This window comes from Lactuca saligna, chromosome 7 (genome assembly GCF_052625555.1).
Source record: "Lactuca saligna cultivar CGN05327 chromosome 7, ASM5262555v1, whole genome shotgun sequence".
Lineage (NCBI taxonomy): Eukaryota > Viridiplantae > Streptophyta > Magnoliopsida > Asterales > Asteraceae > Lactuca > Lactuca saligna.
This window is the reverse complement of record NC_136423.1, coordinates 73,084,538-73,097,821: the sequence shown is the minus strand read 5'-3', so window position 1 is coordinate 73,097,821 and position 13,284 is coordinate 73,084,538. Positions and strand designations below refer to the sequence as shown.

At 31.4% G+C, this 13,284-nt stretch overlaps 1 protein-coding gene across 1 annotated transcript; it reads right to left on the bottom strand.

The window, feature by feature from the left end:
* Nucleotides 1–9,721: 9,721 nt before the first annotated feature.
* On the bottom strand, nt 9,722–10,756 carry LOC145007055 (uncharacterized). The gene is made up of 2 exons (XM_078966057.1): nt 10,171–10,756; nt 9,722–10,101 (listed from the first exon to the last, which is right to left on the bottom strand). The coding sequence occupies exons 1-2, from the start codon at nt 10,754–10,756 to the stop codon at nt 9,722–9,724; spliced, it is 966 nt and encodes a 321-aa protein (XP_078822183.1).
* Nucleotides 10,757–13,284: the final 2,528 nt, after the last annotated feature.

Sequence of the window (13,284 nt, the reverse complement as noted above, 5' to 3'; positions counted from 1 at the left end):
AAAGATATAATTTTATTTCTATAACTAAATGAATGAAACTAATATACTTAAAGTAGATTGATTAATTTTTTTTCATGACCTCTCAATAGGAATACAATAATAACAAGTAATAAGAACAAAGTAATACAAGAAATTGTAGAAGAAGAAGGAGAACAGGGTAAAGAAAGAACCTAGAAAAAAAATTGTAGAATAAAACCGTTGAAGAAGAACATTGTAAATCATACGATTCAGTCCAAAATCGTAAGAATGACACCTTCAATGTAAGCGTATATATAAGTTGTTTTTCATTAAGAAAATCATTATCTTTCAAAAAAAATGGGATCCTAAAATATTATCTTGGAGATTTTCGGTTATTCATCTAGAAAAAAATAATATCATTTATATTGAATCAAAATTTCAAATTAATTGACTTGATTAATTAATGAGTTTTAAATTTAAAACTATTATCTAAAATTGATTTATTTTACGTGGGATATACCGGAAGATAAATTATAAATAATATTGACTTTATTTTTGACTATTAAATATTTTGCTAATTTAATAGGATTAGATTAGATTTTATAGGTTAATGACAAAATTCTTGATATGCCTTATTTAATGAGTTGAAAAAAGAATTAAATAAAAACCAAACGAGTTTGAATTTTGAAGTCATAAGCTATAAATAAGTAATTTCTCGTATATTAATTAGAGAAACTAATTTCTCGTATATAAATAGAATTATATGCTGTAATTGATAATGTAATTATTGAATTTAAAAATTCTATAATTATTAAAGCTTTTATAATTCAATGTAATTGTGTTTAAGTTTTATTTGAAAAAGATGATATCAGCAATCTAATCTAATGGTGGAAAACATAGGATTGAAATGCAATCAAGGGTTCTGATTGATTCATTGATGAATTAAAGGTTCATTTTTAATAATATTTAGAGATTCCACATAGTATTTATTTAAATGCAATAATAAATGCATATTAAGTTCCTTAATGAACTTTTTTTTTTAATTTCAAAATTACTATGTTAAAGTTTCATTAATTTTATTTATTTAAATTATTGCTTTAAATTTTGAGTAAAAGTACTTTTATTTTTATAATTCAATATTTTTCTTATTTTTTTTATTTATAAATTCAAACTTCTCAGATGTTTAGAATTTTATATTTAGTTTTTTCTTTTAAATTTAAACCTATATACTACATGAGTCTCATATCTAATATAAAAAAATAATTTATCTTTGTCACATGTCATTTTATTAGGTATTATGCCACATGTCAATTTATTCGCTATTTATCTATTTATTCTTTTATCCGATTAAAATTAAATTGAATTAAATAAGATTAACTATAAATAAGGTAATCGGATAACCTACAATCCATTAAATAAGATATTTAAAAAAATACAAGTTGTCTATGATATTTCAAAAAAAATAAATAATAAATAAAAAATAAAAATAAAAATAATATCTCTAAATATTAATAAGATTTTGGATGATTTGCATATGATTAACTCTAGAAATATATACTTTATACTATAGATAAACAAATCCTACTTAATAACTGCAGGTTTTTTTTGCCACTTATCAATCTTTCATAAGTTTTGATATTTGTCATTTTGTGGTAATTTTAAAATAAATATTATCTACTTGTTAATTTTTGATTTGTTTTAATTTTTAATTAAAGTCATATACTTATATACGTAAACTATTAAATATCAAATATATGATATTAAATTATAATAAATACGTTTCTTTTTTTCTTATTTTAAAGTTGTATATTAAAAAATATTTCATTTTATATACTTTAAGTTTAATCATTTTTTAAATCAACCCGTATAAATCAATCCATGGCTCGAAAGCTTAAAATTCACTTATTTCGATGTTATATTTGATCTTTTATTAAATTCAAGGAGATGGCTCGTGTTACTCTTAAAGAAGGTTGTAACAAGGATGCAACCTATCGATTGTGAAGGGAATAAAAGAAACTTTGTAACTTTATTATTGTTTTTATGGTTTATAATTTTTTTTTTATTTTTTTAATGCTAGATATTTTGATTGAAATCCTTAAAAACCTATTTATCTTACATAATCTATTATAATAAATGAATTTTTTTTTGTCATATGTTACAATCTCATTCAAATTGTCAAATATTATTTTGTAGTTATTTTTAATTAATTTTTTCTATATATCTTTTTATAAGTTTTTTCTATTTTAATAAATCCACATAATACTTAAATGTAATAATTACAATAAATATAATAATAAATGAATATCAATTTTATTAATGAACTTACATTCTCATTTCAAATTCTCTAATTAAAGCTTATTAGTTTATTTTGTTTATTTATTTAAATTTAAAACAAAAAAATCAATTATGCTAATTCATTATTTTTTTTATTTTCTTATAAATCTAAAGTTCTTAAATATTTAGATTTTTATATTTAATTTTTTTAATTAACTCATATAATACATAAGTTTTACACTTAGTAAAAGAATATTTTGTTTGTGCCATATGTCACTTTATAGGACATTTTGTCACGTGTTAGTTTATTAGCCATTTTGCTATGTGAACTGATTCGTACATAACATTTTTTTCTCCGTACATAATAATTTGTGTTTTAAAATGTTGTATTGTATAACTATATAACGCATAAATTGTTGTGTATAACAAAACATTATTGTGTAGGAATCACTTCCATTTTGCTATGTATGGTTCATCCATTGAAAATGGAATTAAATTAAATTAAATCAAATCAATGGTAAATAAGATAATTTCATAATCTATAATCCGTTAAATAAGGTGTTTTAGAAAGATACAGTAGGGATGTCAAAAAGTCCCGTGGGGGCCCCGTCCCGTTTGGGGGATTTTTTTTAAAAAAATCGGGGGCGGGGACGGGGGCGGGGGCAAGGTTAACCCCCGTTTTAATTTCGGGGGCGGGGGCGGGGGTAGGCAATCCCGTCCCGAAATCCCCATGGGGACCCCGTTAATAAATTACACATATATTTACATATATTAATTATATAAATATAATAAACTATAACATGATTTTGAGCTTCCAAAATTCATCAAAAAACATGTTTTTAAGCTATTAGTATAACTTTTTAAAATGCCATAACTTTTTTATTTTCAACATATAAAATTTTGTTATAAATAATTATTTTTTATCTAAAACATAGCTTATTTTAGCATAAATAACAACTTCTTTTAGCCCAAAAAAAAGTAGCCCAAAATCAATCGGGGACGGGAGCGGGGGTAATAAATGGGATTCGGGAGCGGGGGCGGGGGCGAGGGCAGGGGTAGGAATATTGAACATTTCGGGGGTGGGGGCGGGGGTGGGGATGGGAAAATTTCGGGGGCAGGGCGGGAGATGCACTCCCCGTCCTGTTTACCCCCATTGACATCCCTAAGATACAGGTGTACACCCATAATCCGGTATTTCATATGGAAAGTTATATTCAAAAATTAAATATTCCAACAATCACATCCTTATTTAACTTGATAAAGATAATATCTCTGAATATTATTAAGATTTTGGACGATTTGATATGATTGACTCTAGAAGATTTGCTTATGATTAACTCTAGAAATATATACCTGTATACCATAAACCAACCTTTACAGTTTCGTCATTCATCTTTTTCCTGATACAAGTTCAACCAAATAGGTATGTATGTTTGTTTGATTATTTTATATTTCTTTCCTTCGTACTTCTGCCTTCTAATTTTTGTATTCATTTTTACAGTTCGTATATTGTTATATCCTGCTATCATGTGTGTATTGTCCCAATTAGACAAAATAATAATAATAATAATAACAACAAACTCATTCTTTTACTATATTGCAATATTAACTTTTCAGAATTAATCAAGACGAAAATTGTTACAGAAGTTCATATTGAGGCAAAAAAAAAAAAAAATTACAGGGACAAAATTGTAATTTTACCTCCTCTTCCATGAAGGAATATCTACTTCCTGGATAAGTCTGATGTGAAGATTTGTTTGAGACTAGGATTAATCTTGTGAGCTTCTCATTCTTGCTCCAACTGATCTAACTCATCTCTTAAATATTGAATTTTATTTTGATATGTCTTGATAAGGGATTTTTCATCATTGATCTGCAAATATAATGTTTTACTTTCGACACTCTTAATTTTAGATTTAATTCTCAAATGCAAATAATTCAAATGCTCATAACCTTATTTTGTGCTGCTTGAATCTCAATGCGTTTTGCATGATGTGCGGATTTTAATGTTTTGTGTCTCCTCTGAATTGCTTGAATAGGGAATAACAGTGCAAATAAGCTAAAATAAAAATAAATTTTATTATGATCAATATGTTGTTTACATTGCTTTGTATTATTGTACTCTGGACTTTTTTTTTTTCAAGTACGTTACATATGGTTATTAGATGCTAAATCTGCTTTGTAGTTCGTAGTTATATTATATGATTACTCTATGTGTTTAGGCTGTTCTTTACTTTGTAAAGTTTTGATTACTTTCGTATATCTTCTGATGGAAAAAAGAAGGTAAACACCACCACCACATGACCTTGTAAAACCTTTATATACCGAGAGATCTTTATGTTTTTTAGGTGAGATTTTCCTTTATTTAATTTCTAAATCTGTATGTGACCTTTGTTTTCAGATCTTGGTGTTTCCACTTCAATCTAAAGAAATTGAGAATGACACGCTTCTAAAGCAAGTGAATGCCCATGTATTTGCTGTTTTGTGGGATCATAAAGTTATAGCTCATTGCATAATAGAGATCATCATTCGGTTGTTATACATAATAAAGAATTTCATTTAGACAAAGCTAAGTCTCATCATAACAGATTTTGAGTTGTTATTCATATTATAACCATTTTTTATGTGTTAGTGATACTTTTATTTTTGGAATTAAACAAGAGAAAAAAATGAAGACGTCATTATATGGATACATATCTAGTTAAAATGGTAATTTTTGATATATTTTAATTCTATCCTTTAAAGCGATTTTAAAATTACAATAAAAAGTTATAATAAGAATTATATAATAATATAAATTAAACATGATCAAATCACAATATATGGTAATTTTGTTATATAAAAGTTGTAACCAAAATTCAAAATGAAAATGAATAATTACTTAACTTTTTTTTAATGGTTATAATAATAATAATACAAAAATAGCAATTTACACTAATGACATTACAAAAATAGCCAAAAAAAATCGAAATTACAAAAATGGCCACCCATTTCGCAGATGAGAAGGTCCCATCTGCGAAATGGGCTTCTCATCTGCGAAAGTACAAGTGCCTAAAGCACAACTGTGCTTTAGGTGCTTGTACTTTCGCAGGTGGTTTTTTTTTTTTTAATTTTTTGCTGTATATATAGGGGTAATTTCGCAGATGGAATAGGTCCATCTGCGAAATCCTCTGACTCTATCTGCGAAATCGTTGTGATTTTTGTATTTTTTTTTTTTTAGGTTGACTATGAAATGGTTTGTTTTGACTACGAAATCAGGTTGCTATATAAATAGTTTTGTAGAAAAAATATCATTTTGGTTGTTATTTGTTTAGGAACTCTCTCTACAATTTGCTCAAAAAATGATTGAATATATGGTTTGTCTTGTAACCGGTGGGAGATGGCAAGTTAATGGAACTAATCTGGAATACATATGTCCACAGGGAGGTATTTTTGAACTTGCTTTGATATTTCTGAGTATATTAGTTATAGTGATTTTGTATCTTTGGTAAGAAGCAAATTTGGTTTGTTAGACAAATATAGGATTAGTCTTCGTTTCCACCATTCTGAATTAAATTATTATATAGCTATAGTTGAAGACATGGATGTTAGAATGTTGATAAACGTAATCAAATGTAGTGGAGGAAGGGCTGTGAAAGTGTTTGTGGTGGTTGATGAAGTTGAGGAGGTTAATGGGGGTGGTGAAATTGGAAACCAGGTTTTTGGTAATTTATGCAGTTATAAAGGGAGCAACGATCCGATAGATACTTTCAATACTCCTAGTGTACCTCAGTTTCACAGTGTTGCTGAAAATGTTAATGTTAGTTATTCACCTATTCACTATGTGGAACCTGAGAATTACAAGTCTGTTGGTGATGATGATGTTGGTACATATCTTAATCATGTGGGTGGTCGTTGTGATGATGTTGTCGAACAAGAAGTTAAACTTATGAATAGGCGTGTGGTAGATAAAACTAAAAAGAAAAAAAAATTCAAGTCAAAAAAATGAAAAAAATCATGTTTACGGGCATTATGTTGATGTTGGTGATGTATGTTTAGATATAAGCGAGCTACAAAGCAATTCCGATAGAGATGAGTTGGGTGATGAAGTTAAAGCTAAGTTTCCCGATAACCTTTTTCACGGTATGCCCCCTGTACCAGCATGGCAGTTGATATTAATGAAGATATCCCAACACAGATGGTAGACATGAATCTTCAAAAGATTCAATGTGAGAGTATATTTAAGAAGAAAGAACTTTTAAAGCGGTGTATTGGTAAAAAATGTCTTCGAGAAGGTTTCCAGACGAGGACAAGTATATCCACCAAATCAAGGTATGAAGCTGTGTGTGTTTCGAAAAATTGTTCTTGGTTACTAAGAGCAAAAGCAATTAAAAATTCTGATGGACTTTTCCAAGTGAATAAATTTTTTGATGTACACACATGGTCTTCAACATTGTTGCAACCTAATCATCGACAAACAAACAAATATGTTTTGGGTGAATATGTTGCTGATGTTTTGGCTGAAGACTATAGTAGAGTTTATCGGGGAAAAGAAATTGTTAATGATATGAATGCTCAATTGAATATCAATATCTCATACCATCAGGCATGGCGTGCGAAGCAATATGCATTGTTGTCGTTAAGGGGTTCGAAAGAGGATTCTTTTACCAAACTTCCGGCGTATTGTCACAACTTGGCCAAACATAATCCGGGTACTGTCACACATATTAAAACAGATGTTGATGATCGCTTTGAGTTTTTGTACGTCGTACTCAGTTGCTCGGTTAGTATTATCATATTATATTGATTTTTTAATTTTTATTTTGGTGTATTTGAATAGATATACAATGTATTGTAGGTACGCGCTTTTGTCAATTTTTGTAAACCGACCCTAGTAGTAGATGGAGCTCACCTAAAGGGCGAGTTCAAAGGTACCATGTTACTTGTAGTTACTAAGGATGGACAAAACCAAATATTACCGGTTGCATATGGTATATGCAAAAATGAGTGTACCGATTTTTGGACATGGTTTTTTCAAAAACTACGTGATTGCATAGGAAATATGCAGGAGCTTACAATTATATCTGATAGGTCTCCTTCTATAGCAACATCCGTTGCCAACATTTTTCCTTACGCTCATCATGGAATATGTGGTGTCCATTTGTATTTCAACATAGTCTCTAGATTCGGCAAGAGTAAGATGGTTAAAGGAATTTTTTGGGAGGCGTGTAGGGCGTATACAGTTGATGCTTTTGATGCCGCCATGGATGTTATGAAAAAGACAAAAGAACCAGTATGGGAGTATTTGAAAAGTATAAATCCAGAAACTTGGTTCAGAGCACATTTTAAAGGGAACCGATACAATCTTATGTCGTCCAATAGTGCGGAGTCTATAAATGCATTATCTAGACACGCACGTAAGGTGCCAATACTTATGTTGATCGATTTTTTTCGTGCTACAATGCAACAATGGTGGTTTCAAAGACGTAACTTTGCAGGTATTAAGTAAATTTTTAATATTAATGTTTTATTAATTTTGATGTTATTGATCTTCACTTCTTCATTTTGGCTCTTTTTTTAGCGGAAGCAACAACAATTCTTACCCCTTGGGCGGATGAAATTGTAAAAGAGAACAAGAAAAGTTTTAGCAAATGGGATGTTCGCATGATCTCAAATACGAAATGCGAGGTAAAAAAGGGGGCACAAAATGTGATTGTTGATTTCAAACATATGACATGTACATGTAGGCATTGGCAACTTGATGGGATACCTTGTGGTCATGTCATAAGATGTTTAACAGTGAACAATTACGAAGACTGCTCGAGGTATGCATTAAATGCTTACTTTACCGAAACACTGAGGAAAACATATGAGGAATCAATAAACCCTCTGCCAAAGCCATCTGAATGGGAGATCCCCGATGATTTGATGATTGTTAAACCACCAATAATGGATAAACGTCAGCCAGGCAGGCCAAGAAACACAGACCACATTCCATCCCAAGGCGAGGGTCCAATTATAAAATAATAAACTAGTACATGAAAATAACCTAGTACATGAAAATAACCTAGTACTCAAATAATAAACTAAAATAGATTTTAAACAAACGGGATATATTTCAAAATATTCCAAGGGGCTTCAAACTGGAATTCCAACCCGTTACTTAATGACTTGTATTCCTCCTTAGCAGCTTCCAAGATAACCTCCTCAGTAGCATTTAAACGGGTGTCGTCAATTTTGGTATAAAGATCGTTGAATAATAGAACTTCGGTTTTCATTTCATACCATCTTGCTAAGATGTCTAGTTCGTCACGATCGTTTCTTGTAGCCCTTTGGTTTTCAGCATTGAAAATATTGGTTAAACGGGTCCAAAACATTGGATCGTTCAACTTGCTTGTCTCGTACACATGAATATAAGCATGTGTAAGAACCAAGAACTCTTCGTTGCTCCATGATATAGAACTCATTTTGATTGAAACTAAGAGAGTGGAATATAAAAAACAATATTTGAACAGCTGTATTGGTTTATTTAATAAAGTATTTATGTAACATAAGGTCAATTTATAGTAGTTTCTACACAAAATCGCAGTCCAATCTTCTAATATGTCTGCGTTTCATAGTCAAAATTAACTGACGAATGCAGTGTACTATACTAATAACATAACAGAGCACTGTTCGAGTTGACAAGTCATCTCCGGTCGAATGACAACACAATACATTGCTGCTTGAATTGACAAGCCATTGCAGCAGGAAATGAAGGAGTCGTTATAAATAGATTTTAATATGCGTTGTAGTTGTTTCGTATTACTTCCCTCCCTGCAATTATGGACTCACCACATACATGGAGGAACGCAGAGGAGGTCGCTTTGGTTCAAGCTTGGATTATAACTGTAGAGGAGGATTTTCCACTGGGTCCCCCACAAGTTCGTGCTGGATCATTTTGGTCTCGTGTCTGTCATTTGTTTCACCATTTAATGGGGCGTAGTGAATATCGAAGAAGAAAAGATGTCAAAGCCAAGTTTCTGGATTTGAAAATGAAGGTGAAATAATTTCAACGTATTTACAACGAGTTGGATAATGAACATGCAAATACGGATGAAGACATTCTACGGCAGGTGGCTTTGGAACTATACCGTTTTGAATATGATGGTAGCGAGTTTACCCACTTAGATGCATGGAATGTTTTAAAGAATGTCCCTTATTTTTAATATGCATGTTGGTTATGGTAATGGATTTTCGTTATTTAAGTTGCTTCTTGTTGTATGTCTGTAGGCATCACTATTTAATAAAAGTCCATTTCTTTTAATGTGTGTTGTTTCCTCAATAGCCAATACATAATACGACATAAATTAAATAACTAATACATAATAAGTCATAAAATATGAATGAGGTACATAAATAACTAATACATAATACGACATAAAATGTAAACAGGTTTCACGGATAACTATTACATAACACGACACTAATACATAATACTACATAAAATATAAAAGTGCTACATGAATAACTACTGCATTGAGGGAGGTAACAGGACCACCGTTTCATTTGGTATTTCCCAATGCACATGTGATGGTATAGTATTCACCAACTCAGATCCATATGCAAGTCGATACACATAACTAGTGAACTTATAATCAACCAATATGTTTATGGATTCAGATGTACGGGTTCTTAGACATGTTATAGTGTGGGCATATGGTATACCGCTTTTTTGCCATTTACCACAACTACATACCCTTCGTTCAAGTTGTACGTTGGTGGTTGCAAAATTGTCATCGACTTGATATGTATCCCCATACAAACGTCTTGCATTCCAATTGTAAGACTTGTTGACACATTTTTGAACTTTACTCTCAACGTAAGGGGTTAACCCACCAGAAAATCTCCCTGTAAAATTTGATATTTTAATAAAAATAATAACACATTAAAAAAAGTAAATAAAACAATCTCCCTTACCCGCCACGTCGGCCCGTTCAGCATACTTTGATTGTATCGACGTGGTGATTAACTCAATTATCGTTGTTATAGGAAACTCACGTCTGGATATAATTTGCAAAATTTCAGGGACGTCAATCGATTTAACATTGTAGCGTATTTTTGAGAAAAATGCTCGTGTCCATTTTGAAATCGGAATATCGTCAAGCCAGTAAATTGGACTCCTAAGTAAGGAAAACAAAGTTGATTTCCTACATGCAGTTTGCAACCTTTCCAAACACAAGTAAAAATCATCAACGCTATATGCATTACATGACTTCCAAAACAACGATTCAACTTCCGTACTGTTATGTCCCACACAGTCACGTATCTTTCGAGCTATATCTTTAGGACAATATCCATGATAGGAATCCGGGTAGGCACTATGAACACCAAATTCTATTTTATCACACAGGTTGCTTATGAAACCAACCTCTATGTCGTCACCTAAACAATCTTTTAACCTCATCATGAACCATCTCCATGATTCTTCACACTCTAAGGTTCCCAAACCAATTGCTAAGAGTAGTGGTTCATGATTTCCATCTAAAGCCACTGCGAAGTACATTGTTGTCAGATAGCTCCCAATAAGGGGTAAATAACCCACATATATCAGCGGTATCATGCACCTAAGGAAGGTACAAATCTACATAAAAACGAACACATATTAGTGATGAGTAAAAACTAATCGAGATACATTACCATGAAATATTATATAACTCAATAAAATTAGTATGTTATACCACACAACCTAAAGCCACAAAACAGAATTGAAAGCGGTTGGTATCGGTTTTCTTGATGGCTATGAAGGTATTAGGATTTGTTCGTTGAAGGTTATGCAAGAAAATTGGTAGTTGAGAAAAGCTTCTTCCGATGTTAGTACTTATTTTCAAAACCGATGAAAGTGCTCTACAATCATCACACAAATGCAATATCAATAAAATGAGATTATAAATAGAAAATATTGTATCTCTCATGTTCACAATTCATAGTTTAACCTTTTAAATTCGTAGTCAAACTAGTTCATTTCATAGTCAAATTTCACTGACCGACATGACAATACTACAGAACGTACTTGTCTGGATTTCGTAGTTCAACTTTTTGAATTCATAGTCAAACCAGTTCATTTCATAGTCAAATTTCACTGACCGACAAGACAATACTACAGAATGTACTTGTCTAGATTTCGTAGTTCAACTTTTTGAATTCATAGTCAAACCAGTTCATTTCATAGTCAAATTTCACTGACCGACAAGACAATACTACAGAATGTACTTGTCTGGATTTCGTAGTTCAACTTTCTGAATTCATAGTCAAACCAGTTCAATTCATAGTCAAAAAGATTTGTCTGTAACATGATTTCTTCTATAAAAGGGTGTCACTCAGTATGAAAACTGTATCAGTCAAAGCAACTCCTATTTATAAGAAAAACAAGGCTAATGGCATACTGCAATTGCGGAGGAGAACGTATCGTTAGGATTTCAGGAACATCTAAAAACCCAGGAAGATTGTTTTACGCTTGCCCATATTTGGTATCATGTTGTTAACGTCATTCAAATTTAAACCCTCGTGTTTACATCACAAAAATTTATTTTCTTACTGTGAATATTAAATTTAACAGGGACCAAAATGCGGGTTTATCAGTTGGGTTGATGAAGAGAAGGACCTATCTTCTATGGTAATAGCTAAAGTAGCTAACTCTAATAAGCTCTTTCAATCAGAAAATACGAAGTTAAAGATAGCGTTGGTTTATAGTTGGGTGTTGTTCTTGGCAGTTCTTGTTTACAAGTTGTAAGCTTTTCAATATTGTTTTTATGGTTTGAAGTTGTTAGGTCAATAAATTGTTGTATTTGTAACGTTAAAACAAATGTTGTAGTCGTTCTTATGTTGTATGTAATGTTAAGTAATTAGTAGGTCATTAATTTGTTGTAATTGTCGTAACGTTATTTTTTTGCCGTCCGTTGAGTAAATTGTAAAAATAAACTAATAATGAAATCCAACATTAATTTGTATATACATTTATATAATCCAACTACATAGGACCAAGACAAGACCCCCAAATAATTTTTGCCATCCGGAGACGGAACTCTAAAGCTGCGTTCTTTGGGTCAATAAGAACACGTATTGGTTGACCTGAAATCAATTGCTCCATAAACATACAAAGAAAAACACCGCAATCTCCCAAATGACTACTTTGTTTGGGAACGTTTTCTTCATAAATGAATTGCATATTCAATGGAATCCTTGGGATGTTCCTCCGGGCCCAATACTTAATCTTGTCCAAATAATTTGCCACCCGACGTTCAAATTTGGAAAAGATTCCTTCAGATTGGAATTTTTCATAAGCACCTCTACCAAGACTGTCATAAATATGCACTTCCATTGACGCTAATCGTAGTTCCCCAAATAGCCAATGATTAGGGGATGAATGAATCGGCAATAAGACCTGTATAAGGATCAGAAAATAAATTTATGTTTATTTACATCACAATACAAAAACATCACAATACAAAAACATAACAAAAAAACGATATTATTTTGAATATAAACTATTAAGTTTACCGTATCAACATCCCACCAAGCAACCATGAAGTTGGGGTACGTAGCAATACCAGCCATAAACGCCCTCCAGTCCTGTCCTTCTTCCAAAGCATGAGAAACAAAAAAATTTGGAGGCATTATTGTATGTCGGTCGCTCTCAAACCGTCTTTCCATCAAAAGTCGGTACCAAATGGTTATATGCTGCACACATGATACTTTTGTTATTGACTAAAAAACAATTAACTTTTAAAAGAATTAATTAACAATTAATTTACCGCTGACTCCAACCATCCGTCGTGTGTATGCCCAAACAATGAGCTCCAAAAATCTCTATCTAACACGAAATTAAACAAACGATGCTGGACATCATATGAATGCAATACATAATTTTGGATGACATCCTCACCGCCTGCTACGTAAGGTTGCAGGCGCAACATGGAGAAGTCATGAGCAACACCAAAAATTGGAGGAGGAACGGGGCTTGTTGATTTCATATCAACCTTCTTTTTTGTTCTTCTTTTTTGTTTCGATGTCGTGTGCAACTAAAAACAATAT

Bases quoted from the DNA above. Each gene is read 5' to 3' on its own strand.
- LOC145007055 (XM_078966057.1), bottom strand. From the start codon at position 10,756: ATGTACTTCGCAGTGGCTTTAGATGGAAATCATGAACCACTACTCTTA. The intron at 10,102-10,170 runs GTAAGGGAGATT...CAAATTTTACAG, and splicing joins TGAACGGGCCGACGTGGCGG to GGAGATTTTCTGGTGGGTTA.